The sequence below is a fragment of the Cucurbita pepo genome, chromosome 7, assembly GCF_057944985.1.
Source record: "Cucurbita pepo subsp. pepo isolate OVF chromosome 7, ASM5794498v1, whole genome shotgun sequence".
In the NCBI taxonomy this organism is placed as follows: Eukaryota; Viridiplantae; Streptophyta; class Magnoliopsida; order Cucurbitales; family Cucurbitaceae; genus Cucurbita; species Cucurbita pepo.
Window position 1 is genome coordinate 1,803,457 of NC_141804.1, and position 15,162 is coordinate 1,818,618.

Here is a 15,162-nt window from a genome sequence, read left to right on the forward strand (position 1 = left end):
CTCTTCCCATTTGAAGAAAAAGTAGCTAATTTGCTCTTAATGAAACAATGAAAGTTTTCATAAGAGAATAGATCAAACAGAGTAGATTGACAAAATGTCAAACAGTTTGCCTGTATAAGCTCGAGACGACGAACTATGAACTCGAGATACAAAACCCTTTTAAGGATATGATCTATGATCGTAGATGATGTTTTACAGAAAATCTGTGTATTATTCTTGTTCTTGAAGGCCTTTCTTGATAGCATCTCAATTGTTGGACTGTCTTCAAGTTCTTGTTTTTCCATGAGGTGGAGCTGTGGCTCCATCCATGGAGCTTGACCAACCCTGTAACTTATATCTTAAGAAGAAAAGCTGCCATTCTCTAAGATGGGTCATAGCAATGGCTTGTTAACATTATCAACCAACAGCTCATCCATTAAGAGATCATCCAAATAAATTCAGCTCTAGAAACTAAACCTTAGCAAAACACCAGAAGTTTACGTTGGAATATGGTGAAAAGAACAAAAAACACTAACAGAAAACAAAACTGTGGTTCCTATCTCTACTCTTCTTGGTCGTTTTCAATAAGGATCCTCTTGCAGGCCTCATAACACATGAAAGAAATCCCAGCAGCTGGTACTAACTTCATACAGCTGGGGCCTAGCCCTTTGTATAAGCCTGGAATGCCTTCTTGCTCGAATATACTAACCAGTGCATGGATGACATTCTTATAGACCTGTCTTCCACTTAAGGCTCCCACCTGCATGTGCTTGCGTGCTACCTCGAGCGGGAATGTAACACTGCTCGAGAAGGCACCAGCTGCAGAGCCAATCAAAAGGGTTTCGATGTTTCCAATCCTCTCTTGCTTAAACACTTTCCTATAGGCCTTTCTTAATGTGTCGTATGCAAAGTAATTAGTTGCAGAATATGGAATTACTCCAATCAAACTAGGAGCAAGGCCTCTGTAGAGTTCAGCAGGCCCTTCTTCTCTAAGTATCTTTAAGAATGCATTGAATAGCCCGTCGTATACGTCTCTCTGCATCATTCATAAAGCTCTATATACCATTTTCTCATACCAAAAAGGATGAACAGTTGCTTATATGGTTAAGTTTAGCAAGTACCTGTATAGTCAATCGGGTCTTGAGTAGCTCTAGAGGGTATGTGCAGATTGTTGAGCTAACTCCTGCACATGCCCCAGCAAGAAATGAGGCTGATATAGGAAGTTTTGGTGGCTCACCAGGTTTAGATGACAGATTCTTGTTGACTGTGTCGTACACAAAGAGCTGCACATGGAGTGATGAAGTAAGTGTTATGAATAACGAGTCTGTACAATAGTATGATATTGTCCACTTTAAGCATAAACTCTCGTGACTTTCCCCAAAAGGCCTTACTTATACCAACAAAGGTGTATTCCTTACAAACCCATGATCATTCCCTAAATTAGTCAAGGCTCCCTCTCAACGATCCTCGACAAGTAAATTTCAAGACTAAGCATTCAAGATACAAAATGAGTACCTTAGAAGCCACAAAAACAAGCCATAAGCAACAGATAAGCCACAAAAACAACAGATAAGGATACAGAATCCAGCTATTAACCCCCACCCACCAAAGACTAAGCATATCAGAGAGATTACAATACCTCAATGGCCTTGCTAGGAGCAACACGAATGACGTTAACAAAATTTCCCCTAAACAGCCCCTTCCACCCATCAGTTTGCATGATATTATGAAACACTTCTGTGGTAGAGTTTCCACTACTCCCCACCATTAGATGTGTCCTTATGGTCTCTAATGGCGCCACGCATGTCCTTGACACAGCCCCAGCAACAGCCCCACTAATTAGCCTCCTAAGTGAAGGATTCGCAACTTTAACTCTCAATCTAAGGCCACCCTTCTTCTTCTTCACAACCCCTTCCTCTTCATCAGCCCCAGGAATTCGAAACCCCTCCACCCAAGATAAGTACTTCATGTAAAGTTTATTGCCGCCATTGTTGCGGGGATTGGAAGAATCTGGAGAAACTCCGAAGCCCACTCCCATCTGCCCCACGCTTGCGAACAAGCCACCAGGTAGAACAGTTTCATCCTGAAATCGACATTGAGATCCCAAACCAGAAACGGAGAAGAACCCATCGATTTGGTTCCTACCCATGAATCAAAACCGAGAAAGGGATCTCTTAACAAGGAAATTAACTCCAACCCGTTTGAAATCCTCAAAATCTCTCAAGAGGGTATTCAAAAGAAGGAACAAATCAACGAAGAACACCCATTTTCAGAGGCGGAAAATTCGAGGAACAGATATCATACGACACAGAGCCGTATGAAGTTGAGTGGGGTTGGTAGCCAGGTTCTTCCGTAATGGAACTGAGATTTGATTGAAGGGATAATATTCGAATTCGAAGGGAGCAATGGAAAATCGCCAAAACCTAAAGGGGAAAGGAAGAGAGGTGGATGAGTCTCTCTTCGCCAACCCAACCAGTGCGGCCAAACGCAGGTTTTGAAGGAAATGTGTTAGTGGAGGAATAATAGGCTGCTTTGTTTGCTTTATTCGTTCCCAAGCTTACCCTCTGGCTTGGTTCCAACGACTTGGTTTATTTATTTATTTATTTATTTATTTATTTTTGCTCTTCAAAGCAACCTAAATCAAGATTTAAATGGAAAATTAAATTAATAAAAATAAATATATTTTTAAATTTGTAATTTGCTTAAAAAATTTCATAATTACCCTTTCAACTTTATTATTATTTTTTAAAAAAAGACCTCTAATTTTTTAAATATTTTAAAAATACCTTTCAATTAATATTAAAAATATTAGTTAATTCTCTTTAATTTCAATTTAAAATTTTTTTCTTAGTTTCATATTTAAAAAATACTCAATTTTTTAAAATAGCATTAATATCTTTCATATTTATTTTTTTAAAAATTCTAACAATCAATATATGACAAAATCATCTATACTTCATGGATCATATACCTCTTTAAGTTTAAGGGTATTAATGACATAATATGTACCACTCGAACGTGTGAATAGATATGAAAATATTATTACAAACAATCCAAAGTTAAGAATTAAAAAAATAGAATTGGGATCGAAGGTTCTAACTTCATTGATATTCACAACGTTTAAATATGATATAAAATACCAACTAATACTAATGAAAATATAAACTAATTAAATCTTGAGAATAAAATAAAATATACTACCAATCAAATCGAAAATATAAACTGATTAGTAATATCTAAGAAATAGTGTATAACTAATATATTCTCTAAATATTAACTGACTACGAATTTTGACATATTAATCGTAAAAAAATTAACAAAATAAAATAACTACAAATCAAATCATAAACAAAAAAAATATTAACCGATTACTATTTTATATATATATATATATATATATATATATATATATATATATATACTGTATAACTAATATATTCTCCAAATATTAACTGAGGAAGAATATGATTAATTTAAACTAATAAGTTGCACTAAATTTTGACTGTAAAAAAATTAATTTGTTAAAATTTAAAGATAATAATGTTATTTTTAAAGCCCTCAAATATTTTTTAAACATGGTATTAACAATCTGTTCTAATACCATCTGTTTGAGAAGTAGTAAAGAGAAAAAGCTTCTCGATCCTCTACAAGAAACTATTGAATAAATCAAATTGAAATTTTGTAGCGTTTAATGACACTGAAAGTAATATTAGATGTGCGTCTATCATCGTTTTTTTTTTTCTTTTTTCTAACGATAAACATATCAGTCAAAGTTTTGAACAGTAATTTTCCAATTCATTTCATTTCTCAAATGATTAGTAGCACTTCCCTTTTCCCAAACCTAAATGTGATAAAACCAAAATCAAATGCTCCTCTTCCACTTTCTACCATTATCCAACTATATAACCTCACTACAAAATCCCAACTTTCTCATAAGTTCATACACAAACACGAACAAACTTATCATGACACTTCAGCACAAGACAACAACAATGTCTCTTCTTGTCGTCGTCTTCTTCTTCACGCACGTTTCCATGGCTCGAGGAGACATTGGCACGGCCACAGCCTATGGCCCTCCATATCTACGTAAGTAAATCATCAAATGATTTTAATGGTAATTGAATGGTGATTGACATTTTAATCGGTGTTGTGTTGTAGCCACCCTATGTAATGGGAATCGTGTCGATCAGTTCCCACCTGGCAACCTCTTCGTGGCGGTGAATGAAGGGCTCTGGGACAACGGCGCCGCTTGCGGTCGACGTTATAGATTAAGATGTTTGAGCGGACGAAATCACCCATGCAAGACTGATATCATCGAAGTTCAGGTGGTGAACTTCTGCCCCAAGTCCCCGTGCCCCTCTTCCTTTCTCATGTCTAAAGAGGCCTTCGCAGCTATCTCTCGCCTCCCCAATGCTAGACTCAACGTCGAATATATCGAGTACGTTATCATCTCTCTTCTTTGACGTTGAGACTAACTATATATATAACTGATTTTGATTCATTTGTCGGTTTCTATGCAGAATATAACATGTCGGGTTTTGCAAAGTACTTCAAAGCATGATTTCCTATGTAATATAGGAAAACCAAATATACGTAAACCGTGACATTTTGTAATGTTATCCATTAAAATGGCATTTAATAAAATATTTCAATTCAGATTTGGCACGTGATGACCGTGACATTCCCTTACGACATAGTCATATTACTTGTCGCTTCTAAGACTGAACACTGCTATCATCACAGACCAACCCAAGTCATTTCAGCATGTTTTATCGTCAATTAACATAGAATTGTTACAAATAAAACCGACTTAATTTTAAAATTTTTATAATAAAAAATTAAAGATGTTGACACGAAGAACGTTGAACTTAAGTTTATAGGCTATCATCCAACAAACATACAAAAATCTATCTGGGTATCATATTGACATATGGGCGCTATTAGACATTTTTTTTTCAATACCTCGTTAAGGAGGGTAAGAAAAAACATCGATGTAATTCTTCGTTAGTGAGAGGTCAGATAAAAAAGGGACATGTTTGAACGGTTGAAAGAGTCGATCTTAAAAATTAGTATTGATAGGATTACCGAGAGTTCGAATCCCTCTCCTTCCGTTAAAAAACACGACATTTAGGTTTATGGTAAATATTTGATAATCGATGATTTTGACGGGGACGGATAATGTTTTCATAAACTAAAATAACATGTTCTAAAAATTTAAAGCTTATTACGGGCCCGAGTATAGTATTATGACAGCTTGTGACATGATTAGGAAATGTTGACCAATGTACACATTATCATTTAAAATAAAGTCAAAGTGGTACGCTCTTTTAATGATTATTTGGAGTCAGTCAAAGCATAATAGTAAGCGCAAATGTAGAACGAGGTCAACTCCATTACAAATTTCTCGAGTCAACTCGAAAAGGACAAATAGAGTTACTAGAAGAATTGGTTTGTGTGCAACTATAAGTAGTAGTGATGAGGATCGTGGAAGGTAACCTTCGTTCCAACATTGAAAATGATAGGTTCTATTAGACTATATTCGTGAGATTCTATATCGGTTGGAGAGGAGAACGAAACATTCTTTATAAAGGTGTAGAAATATCTCCCTAACAGACACGTTTTAAAACCATGAGACTGACGACGATACTTAACGGGTTAAAGCGGACAGTAATTGCTAACGGTAGGCTTGAGCTGTTACAAACGGTATCAGAGCCAGATACTGAACTGTGTCAACGAGGGCGCTGGTCTCCTGTAGCACGAAATATTTCTTATAAAAGTATGAAAACTTCTCCGTAACATACGCGTTTTAAAGTGAAGCTCACGGGCCACACGGGCCAAATACTCAAGACACCAAATGAATGGAAACAACCTAACATGGAACAAAATAGGGTCAATATCGGCCTGATTAGGGGGCGGTTCGTGTGATGAACATTTTTGTCTCAGAACAGGGGAAACTCTGTTAAACCCACCGAAAGAGAGGTTCGAACCCATCGAATGCAGCTTTGCAGAAGAATTCATGCTTACGCACTTGGCTAAATGCAATCTCAATTTCTATTGCGTGTAATCAATAATGCGGCAGCTTCAAGGTCCAATCCTCGTGCGGCGGAGCAGAACTGTTTAGCGCTGCTTCAGGCCTGTAATTCGCTACCGAAGCTCACCCAAATCCACGCTCACATCTTCAAATTGGGCCTCCACAACAACCCGCTCGTCCTCACCAAATTCGCCTCCATTTCCTCTGTCATCAATGCAACCGATTACGCTGCCTCCTTCTTGTTCTCTGCCGAAGCCGATACTCGGCTTTACGATGCGTTTCTATTCAATACTCTCATTAGAGCCTTTGCCCAAACTGGTCACTCGAAGGCTAGGGCACTGTCTTTGTATGGTATTATGCTTCACGATGGGATTTTGCCTAATAAATTCACTTACCCTTTTGTTTTGAAGGCTTGTGCTGGCCTTGAGGTTTTGAGTTTGGGTCAATCGGTTCATGGGTCGGTGGTGAAATTTGGGTTTGATCATGATGTTCATGTTCAGAATACTATGGTTCATATGTACTCTTGTTGCAGTGGTGGGATAATTTTTGCCCGCAAGGTGTTTGATGAAATGCCCAAGTCAGATTCTGTGACTTGGAGTGCGATGATTGGAGGGTATGCTCGTGTAGGGCGCTCCACTGAAGCAGTGGCCTTATTTAGGGAGATGCAAATGGCGGAGGTTTGCCCGGATGAGATCACTATGGTCTCTGTTCTTTCTGCTTGTACTGATTTGGGTGCGCTTGAACTTGGGAAATGGATTGAAGCTTATATAGAGAGACAAGGAATTCAGAAACCAGTAGAGGTTAGCAATGCACTTATTGATATGTTTGCAAAGTGTGGCGATATTGGTAAAGCTTTGAAGTTATTTAGAGCTATGAGTGATAAAACAATAGTTTCTTGGACTTCTGTGATTGTTGGCATGGCAATGCATGGCCGTGGCCAGGAGGCTATTTCTTTGTTTGAGGAGATGATAGGTTCGTCCGGTGTTGCTCCAGACGATGTCGCCTTTATCGGGTTGCTTTCCGCTTGCAGCCATTCGGGATTAGTCGAAAGAGGTAGAGAATATTTCAATTCTATGATGAAGAAATACAAGCTTGTTCCTAAGATAGAACATTATGGATGCATGGTGGACATGTATTGCAGGACTGGATTTGTGAAGGAGGCTCTTGAGTTCGTTCATAACATGCCGATCGAGCCAAACCCGGTGATTTTACGAACGCTAGTCAGTGCTTGTCGTGGTCATGGTGAATTCAAGCTTGGAGAAAAGATCACCAAATTGTTAATGAGACATGAGCCTATGCATGAGTCAAACTATGTTTTGCTTTCCAACATTTATGCAAAGATGTTCAATTGGGAGAAGAAGACCAAAATTAGAGAAGTGATGGAAGTGAAAGGCATGAAAAAGGTTCCAGGAAGCACCATGATTGAGATACATAATGAAATCTATGAATTTGTTGCTGGTGATAAATCTCATAAACAGTTCAAGGAAATTTACGCGATGGTGGATGAGATGGGGCGAGAGATGACGAAATCTGGATATCGTCCTTCGACATCGGAAGTTTTGCTCGATATCAACGAAGAAGACAAAGAAGATACTTTGAATAGGCATAGTGAAAAACTGGCTATTGCATTTGGTCTTCTTAATACTCCACCTGGAACTCCGATTCGAATCGTAAAGAACTTGCGAGTTTGCTCCGATTGCCACTCCGCTTCCAAGTTCATCTCTAAGATCTATGATCGTGAAATCATAATGAGGGACCGTAATCGGTTTCACCATTTCAAGGCTGGGCTGTGCTCGTGTGGAGATTTCTGGTGAAGTTAAAATAGCTCCACCAACATGTCTTCCAGAATCGATGTAACAGTCCAAGCCCACCGCTAACAAAATTCAGCCACGTTCAGTTGCTTTTGCTTGGAAGGTTTCTTTGCTGCAACCAAAATAAGAAGCTAGCTTCTTCCGCTGACAGCTTGATCTCAAAGGCGATCGAACGAACAACTCGGTAACGTTCGACTTATCTTCAACTCCATGGTAGAAGATCTTTCAAGTAATCATAGTTTATGCTTAAAGACTCTAGAACTTGATTCTTCCAAGTTATGAACTTCTCAATTCAATCTGAATTTTGCAGGCATGTCAAATTTCACTCTGTTTTGTTCAATCATTAAGGAAACTTCATCAAACACAGCACAGGATGCAGAGACTCTGAAATTATGAAAATCAAGGTAATTCCTGTTGAACATGATTAAGATTATTGATTTACTATCAAGTCCGGATTAAATGATATGAGCCTTCCCACATCGGGTAACGTGAATAAACCATAAAGTCATATGAGCATAACTTAACCGTAATTAACAGGTAGCTTAAAAGTCGAACGATTATCGAAAGTAATTTAGGGTTAGATGCACAAATAAAAGCAAAGTTTGTGCGTTTGGTGAGTCTCCGGTGGAGATGCCAAAAGTAAATGCGCTGTCTGCAATCTCTCTATGAATCGCTATCCAATTCCATTGAGTTCCCAAACAAGGTAGGTAAGCTTGTACCAACCCATGGAATTATCAAAATACTTCCAATATTTATAGGAAGAAAAAAGTGTTTTTTTAAGCTTAAGAGAAGGTCCTACTGTGAACGAGTTGAAACTGACGATTCGAAAACAAAATTAGAGACTATAGCTTCTAAAACCAATACTTTTATGCTTGTTCTTCGTTTCAGGGATGGTTAACTAGAAGCCGTGAGACCGAGTTTACGAAGTGAAGGAGAAAAGTTGTGGGTCCTCCTTATAATGCTACGGACGATTGTCCGAAGTGCAAGGGTAAACTCGAACTCAGATAGGATAAGATTGTGCGCGTAGGGCCCTTTTGGTCTGAATGAAGAGAGGGCTAATAGAACTGAAAAATCAAGCTAGTCTGAAGATGAATTGAAATTTTGGTGACGTTTAAATTAGCATTAAGTATTCTACCAAAATTTCAACGTGTTAATCTTTTGAAGCCCCCAACAAGTTTCTTTTCAATCCTTAATAATTAGAAGAAAGACAAACCCTTTTGGGACCTAACAATGAATAAGACCCATTTAAAATAGCTCCATTTAAATATTCTATTTTAGTAATTTTAATTTAATATTTAAAATCTATATTAAGATAATAATTATATTTTTTTTATTAATCATTCAACAAAAATCGAAATTAATTTTTCTATATAAAACAGAATAAAAGAAATATAAAACAAAAATCGAAATTCTCATATTTTAAAAATACATAAACTAAAATTTAAAAATAATATATATTAAATATATAGACCATCAATTTCGAGCACTGAAGCAGTCAATGGTGACCGATGACAGACCTGCCATTAAACTACTTGATTTTCGGTCGTTTCATTTCATTGGTCTCTTAGGTTTGATTGGGGCCCACCCTCTCCCAAACTCCTTGACTTTTAAACGTGTAGAAGACGAAAGTCAAATTCTGCCACCTCCCTGCCTCGGTGATTTTATCATTCCCTCTCCTTTAACATTAAATGCTAATTACGTTTATAGCCATTGATTCTAATTAAACTCAATTATTAACTTAAACAATAACCATTGACCTGAAATGGATTTGTAACTCCTTAAAACGATGTCGTTTCACTGGGAGACATAGATCCATAAACTTTGGCCTCCCAACCTCGAATTTCGTAATTATTTATTAAATAAAATTTTATTTCATAAAATATTTATTTTTTATTTTTTATTTTTAAAATATTTTTAAGAATATTGCTTTTGTCCTATGAAATAGTCTAATTTTCACCACAAAATTGTTTGGATTTCTTATCCAAGAGGATAACAGACAATTTTCATTTTTATTTCCAATAATAATAATAATAAGAAACATAATTATAAAAATTAAGATACAATATTACATAAACAACTGAGAAATCGAAATCACTGTTGACTTAATTCTCTGGATCACTCCTCTTCCCTGATCCCCTCGCCGGCGTTCTTCTCTTCCAACAATTTTCCGGCCTCCTCATCGGCCGCCGCCGCCTTCTTCTGCAATTCCTTGGCCTTCAACGCCTGTAATTTCGAGTGATTATAATACGCAACTCCCAAAAACGCGAGCCCATATCCAAACAAATTGATCGGCGTCACCGTATCCTTAATCACCGACCAAGAAAACGCAATCAGCAACCAATCCTTAACAACTCCGGCGACATTCATCGTCAACGCCGATGTCTTTCCGACAAGTAAAAACACAGCCAAATTCAACGCAAAAGCGCACAATGAATTAGTCCCAAACACCAAAAAGTCAAAATGAAAACTCGACGACTCCTTCAAAATTGGATACTCCACGAACACCCACGGCACCAAAAGGAAGACGAAACAACAGGGGGCGACATAATACAGAGATGTAATCGGATTCAAAGAAATCCCTTTTGAAGTAAGCAAAATTTGAATCATAACAAGTCTTGTAGCTTCAAAAGCAACAGCACCCAATTGAAGAAAAACCCCCCAAACATTGAATTGAGCTTCGCCGTAGGCAGCGACGGCGACCCCAAATGAAATTGACAGCATATTGAACAGAGTATCGGATTTGAACGGCTCTTTTTTGAAGAGGACGCCGATGGAGTAAACGGCGACGGGCATGAGGGCTTTGAGCATTTGGATGAAGGAAACGGAGAGGTAAATGTAGGCGGAGTTGGAGAGCCAGAGGGAGAAGGCGTAGAGGGCGCCGATGGGAAGAACAGAGGAGAGGTAGAGATCTCTGGACATGGAAACAGGCTCGACGAGCTTGAAGACGCGGATTATGATGAAGGCGAGGGAGGCGCAGAAGGCCATGTGGATCATGGTTAGGGAGATTGGGAATGGCCAATTGTAGAGCTTTTTGTCGAGGATGAATTTGTTGTAGACGATTACAGTGAAGCTCAGGAAGATCCATATGGCGACGTAGGCGTAGGAGAGTAGGATTTTTTTGACGACGCCTTCGCTTAGAGCACCGCCTTTCCCCATCGTTGCCGGAGATGGAAGGTGGGAGGTGGCGGAGACCGCGACGGTGGAGAACAGGGGAGGAGGGAGAGCGCGACGGTGGAAAACAGGGGAGTAGGGAGGCGGCGGAGAGTGCGACGGTGGAGAACAGGGGAAGGAGGGAGGGGGCGGAGAGTGCGACGGTGGAGAACAGGGGAAGGAGGGAGGGGGCGGAGAGTGCGACGGTGGAAAACAGGGGAAGGAGGGAGGCGGCGGAGAGTGCGACGGTGGAGAACAGGGGAGGGGATTTGTGGGAATTGGGCGGAGACTTTTAATGAATATATAAGGAAATAAAATAATAACAGATATACGGTTGAATCTCGTGGTTTGGTTATTAGTTCTAATTTTGATTAAATCAGTAACTAATTGATGATAAATATATAAATATATATATATATATATATAAATGTTTTGGGCTTTCATATCATTCCATGGGCGGCCCAAATAATTTAAATATTTATTTTTCTATAATTAATAATAAAGGGTTTTTTTCTTCCTTTTATATACAAATAACTATAATTAATTAAAAAAAAACTAATTTCAGAAGAAATTTTTTTTAAAAAAATTTAAGAAGAAAAATAAAATTAAAGGTGTGCCTAAGCTTGTGGTCACATTGGCTCGGTTGGTCGAATATAGCCTCGAACAACTATATCTGAGACATGTTTGAAGCATATGCCTCGAGTGCTATGTCTTCTTTCGGTTAACTTTTTCTTTATTTTTCTTTATTTTTTAATACAAGATTTGTCTCTCTCATAACCTCTACCATTTGAGCTTTTCTTTTTATGGGATCTCAAACACGTTTCTCTTATTTAGTTTTTAGAGGAGAGACCAATTGTGTAACTGCTCTATGATCCACACTGAGTTTTTATCTGTTCTATCCATCCTTTTTCTCGAGTTATGCAATTTTCTCTTTGTCCTCATTTAGAATGAGGTTAAGGAGTTGTAACTTCCCGCGTTCTTCACGAGTGATGATCTGTAGCTAAATTGTCGGTATCTTGAAGTCAACGGTTTCTTAATATGCATGATCACCTTGGAACGCGATGTACATGTTTCGAGCAAATTTAGAAGTATATTTAATTATTATTTCGGTTTATAAAACATTAAGCTCGTGAACTAGCATTTGTTAGTTTTCCTTCAATTATTACGTCCGTTTTTAGCTCCTAAAAGAATAATTTCTATTTATGAGTATTAATTACTAATTTTGTTATTATGTTAACAAAAGCGTTTGTAGTCCAACGGTTAGGATAATTGCCTTCCAAGCAATAGACCCGGGTTCGACTCCCGGCAAACGCATATTTTTCTTGGAATTTTTTTTAAGGGTTTTGGTTATCCATTTTAACAAAGATAAACACTCAAGGAACAGTAGAGCACTTAAGCTTAAGGGAAAACAATTGAGTTTTATAGTTTTTTTCATAAAAAATTTTACATTTTTTTCCTGCACCGGAGTTGGTGGGGCAAGCGTCGTGTCAGTACTGAGTTTTTTCTCGTTGGAAGCCACATTTTCCCCAAATTTACGTTAACATTGTGCGAAAGCTAAGCCAAATTGTTCGAGTCCCGATTTTGGCAGCAATAGTCATAAATAAGTAAGTTGTTTTTGTTTATCTCACTTACCCAAAAAGAAAAGGTGATAATAATTTTTATTTTGGAAATTATAGTGACTATTTACAAATTTTTTTTATGACAAAACATTGAATTTTTAAAGTCATAAAAAACTATATACTAAATTTCTCAAAAACAAGGCAAAAACTCAACCGAGAGACAGAAGTGTGTAGCATTGTGGTAAATCAAGCCGACAAGAAACACAACAAAAACCAAACAAAAAAAAACACGAAGAAATTCGTCAAAATAGTTGAAATTAAACTACAAAGTTCGGATTTTTATTAAAAACCCACGAAGATCTTCGGTTTTTCCGAAATGGGTTCTTCATTTTCCGGGCAATAATTCCGATCTCCGTTCATATTTCCGAGCCCAAATATGCTTACCATTAGTACGAAACTTAGCAATTCGCTTCCCGTCGAGGATCCGATCCACCGCCACCACCGAACTCATCACCACTCGAGCGTACAGCGGCTGCTCGCCGACCGGAACCAACTCCATCTGAATACCCACAACGCACTCCCCAAACGCCTCTGTAAAAAGCCCCTTTATTTCCTCCGCCGACACCGGAAACCCCCGCGAAAATGTCAGAAACAGAGTCCGGTCGTCCTCCACTATGCCGCCGTCCGACATTCGCCACTCCCATAACCGACCGGTCGGAAAAGTATGGTCCAAGCATTTGGGAACAATTCTGATCGAACCAAAAACCGGATGTGGAAACCCATTAATCACTAAAGCTGCATCCGATTGAGAATCGGTTCTTCCCAACACAATCTCCAAAATGTCAGTAAAAACCCGAGAACAGACATTGGTGAGAAAGTACTTAACTCCACTGATTGCTCTGAACCGATTTCGTATGAACAACACAACTGAGATTTCTGTTCCGGCCACCAAGGAGGTGGCCGGAAAGACAGGCGGAAGGAGAGTGGGGTGGGGCCCACCGCCGTGTCGGGAATCGAAATCGAGTGAGTTGAGACAGAAAAGAGCTTCATTAGCTAAGGAATTGATGAAGTGGTCGGGGAAAGAGATGATTTTGAAAATGAAATTGGTGAAGCCCTGTTCTTCGAGCCATAGCCAAAGGGAAATGATTAGAAGAGACTGGGCGGGGTCTCGTGAGAGGTTGATCACCAAACGGGAGAAGAGCTCTCTATCAATGGCATGGTAGAGGTGAAGCTCTTCTAAGCTTATGGAAGCCATTTTAATGGCGGATTTTGAAATGGATGAAACAGGGGAGAAACAGGGGAAAACAGAGGAGTTTTGAGTTGTCTTTTTTTTTTTTGTAGAGGGGATGGGAAAATGTTTTTATTAATTAATTATTTTATTTTATTTATTTATTTATTATTATTGTTATTATTATTATTTGGGTAATTTGGCAGTTGAAAAGCTTTAATGGGTGAAGTTTTAGATTAACCAATTTGAGGACTGAGCCAACTGAGGAAATGAAGAAGCAGAAAGGTGCTTCTTTTCCATCTTTGGTTTTGTTTTATTTATTTATTTATTTTTACAGTATTTAATGAAGTAAATTAAATGTTTCAAAATACGCTTAAATTTTTATAGATAGAAAGAACAGATTGTTCGAGAGCTACTCAATGGTATTTTAGTGGAAATCGATAGGACTGGAGGTGTTGGGTGTTGTTCATCATAACTTATGTGAGATCCCATGTCGATTGGGGAGGAGAACATAACTTTTTTTTTTTTATAAGGGTGTGGAAATTTCTTTTAAGTAGACGGGTTTTAAAAACCTTGAGGGGAAACTTGAGAGAGAAAGGCTAAAGAGAACAATATTTGCTAGCGATGGGTTTAGGCTGTTACAAATGGTATTAGAGTCAGACACCGGATGATGTGCTAGGAAGAGATTGAGCCTCGAAGGAGACTGAACACGAGGTGGTGTGCTAGCAAGGACGCTGGGCCTTGAAGGGGAGTGGAATAAGGAGTCCCACATCAATTGAAGAAGGGAACGAGTGGAAGCCTTAGAGGACAATATCTGCTAGCGATGGACTTGAGCCGTTATAACTTAACAACCAAAAAGCTCCGTGCAGATCGAATATTCATAACTATATAGCTTGATTCAAATCAAAATGAAAACCAATTTATAAGATTAATAAATATATTTTATTACTAAACAAAAACTAATCTTCAATATTAATATAGTTTATTTGGAAAATACAAAAATAAAAAAAAAATAAAAAAATGAAAGTTTGAATTATATATATGCAATCTTTGACCCATAAATTTACAGAAATTTTTTATTTTAGTTTTAAAATAAATATTTCTTTAAATGGGTTTATTAATTTGTTTATATTTAAAAAATGGAAAATTCCAGTTTAGGTCCTTTAAATCTTTCATATTTACGTGGGGGGTCCTTTAATTAATACAGACTATACATAGTAAATCTTCCTCTTTAGGTTTTCACAATTATGAAGGGTCTCAGAATAATTATCTTCCAATATTGAAGTAAATTTTTAAAAAAAATTAAATAAATAAAGAATTATTATTCTTAAATTATTTTATTTTCCGAATTTGGATAAGTCACAGAAATTCTCTACATGGCTTCATTTTTTATTTTACAAATTA

The 15,162-nt window shown here is 37.6% G+C and overlaps 4 protein-coding genes, 1 non-coding gene and 1 pseudogene across 10 annotated transcripts; 3 read left to right on the forward strand and 3 right to left on the reverse strand.

Annotated features, from left to right (window-relative positions):
* Nucleotides 1–374: 374 nt before the first annotated feature.
* Nucleotides 375–2,453, reverse strand: SHS1 (Mitochondrial substrate carrier family protein). Its single transcript, XM_023682220.2, has 3 exons — nucleotides 1,619–2,453; nucleotides 1,101–1,262; nucleotides 375–1,015 (listed from the first exon to the last, which is right to left on the reverse strand). The coding sequence occupies exons 1-3, from the start codon at nucleotides 2,126–2,128 to the stop codon at nucleotides 542–544; spliced, it is 1,146 nt and encodes a 381-aa protein (XP_023537988.2). The 5' UTR covers nucleotides 2,129–2,453; the 3' UTR covers nucleotides 375–541.
* Nucleotides 2,454–3,971: 1,518 nt separating this feature from the next.
* Nucleotides 3,972–4,442, forward strand: LOC111798761 (EG45-like domain containing protein). The gene is made up of 2 exons (XM_023682087.2): nucleotides 3,972–4,065; nucleotides 4,138–4,442. Exons 1-2 carry the CDS (start codon nucleotides 3,972–3,974, stop codon nucleotides 4,440–4,442), a joined length of 399 nt encoding a protein of 132 aa, XP_023537855.2.
* Nucleotides 4,443–5,830: 1,388 nt separating this feature from the next.
* LOC111798224 (pentatricopeptide repeat-containing protein At4g21065) lies at nucleotides 5,831–9,043 on the forward strand. 6 transcript variants are annotated; one of them, XM_023681248.2, is made up of 4 exons: nucleotides 5,831–8,050; nucleotides 8,132–8,225; nucleotides 8,359–8,524; nucleotides 8,710–9,043. In XM_023681248.2, the coding sequence occupies exon 1, from the start codon at nucleotides 6,016–6,018 to the stop codon at nucleotides 7,822–7,824; it is 1,809 nt and encodes a 602-aa protein (XP_023537016.2). In that variant the 5' UTR covers nucleotides 5,831–6,015; the 3' UTR covers nucleotides 7,825–8,050; nucleotides 8,132–8,225; nucleotides 8,359–8,524; nucleotides 8,710–9,043. The 6 variants fall into 6 exon arrangements, with proteins under 6 accessions (XP_023537016.2, XP_086981377.1, XP_023537018.2 ...); XM_087125251.1 differs by having other exon boundaries at nucleotides 5,831–8,005; nucleotides 8,710–9,042; XM_023681250.2 differs by lacking the exon at nucleotides 8,359–8,524 and having other exon boundaries at nucleotides 5,831–8,034; nucleotides 8,710–9,042.
* Nucleotides 9,044–9,811: 768 nt separating this feature from the next.
* Nucleotides 9,812–11,277, reverse strand: LOC111798121 (putative sugar phosphate/phosphate translocator At5g25400 pseudogene; annotated as a pseudogene).
* A 936-nt stretch (nucleotides 11,278–12,213) lies between these two features.
* On the forward strand, nucleotides 12,214–12,285 carry TRNAG-UCC (transfer RNA glycine (anticodon UCC)). The gene has a single exon. It is a non-coding gene; the product is annotated as a tRNA-Gly (tRNA).
* Nucleotides 12,286–12,739: 454 nt separating this feature from the next.
* On the reverse strand, nucleotides 12,740–13,861 carry LOC111799011 (uncharacterized). The gene has a single exon (XM_023682388.2). It carries the CDS (start codon nucleotides 13,783–13,785, stop codon nucleotides 12,916–12,918), a length of 870 nt encoding a protein of 289 aa, XP_023538156.2. The 5' UTR covers nucleotides 13,786–13,861; the 3' UTR covers nucleotides 12,740–12,915.
* Between the last annotated feature and the right edge of the window lie 1,301 nt (nucleotides 13,862–15,162).

Bases quoted from the DNA above. Each gene is read 5' to 3' on its own strand.
- SHS1 (XM_023682220.2), bottom strand. From the start codon at position 2,128: ATGGGTAGGAACCAAATCGATGGGTTCTTCTCCGTTTCTGGTTTGGGA. The intron at 1,263-1,618 runs GTATTGTAATCT...CTCCATGTGCAG, and splicing joins CTCCTAGCAAGGCCATTGAG to CTCTTTGTGTACGACACAGT. The intron at 1,016-1,100 runs GTACTTGCTAAA...TGAATGATGCAG, and splicing joins AGACCCGATTGACTATACAG to AGAGACGTATACGACGGGCT.
- LOC111798761 (XM_023682087.2), top strand. From the start codon at position 3,972: ATGTCTCTTCTTGTCGTCGTCTTCTTCTTCACGCACGTTTCCATGGCT. The intron at 4,066-4,137 runs GTAAGTAAATCA...GTTGTGTTGTAG, and splicing joins CTATGGCCCTCCATATCTAC to CCACCCTATGTAATGGGAAT.
- LOC111798224 (XM_023681248.2), top strand. From the start codon at position 6,016: ATGCAATCTCAATTTCTATTGCGTGTAATCAATAATGCGGCAGCTTCA.
- LOC111799011 (XM_023682388.2), bottom strand. From the start codon at position 13,785: ATGGCTTCCATAAGCTTAGAAGAGCTTCACCTCTACCATGCCATTGAT.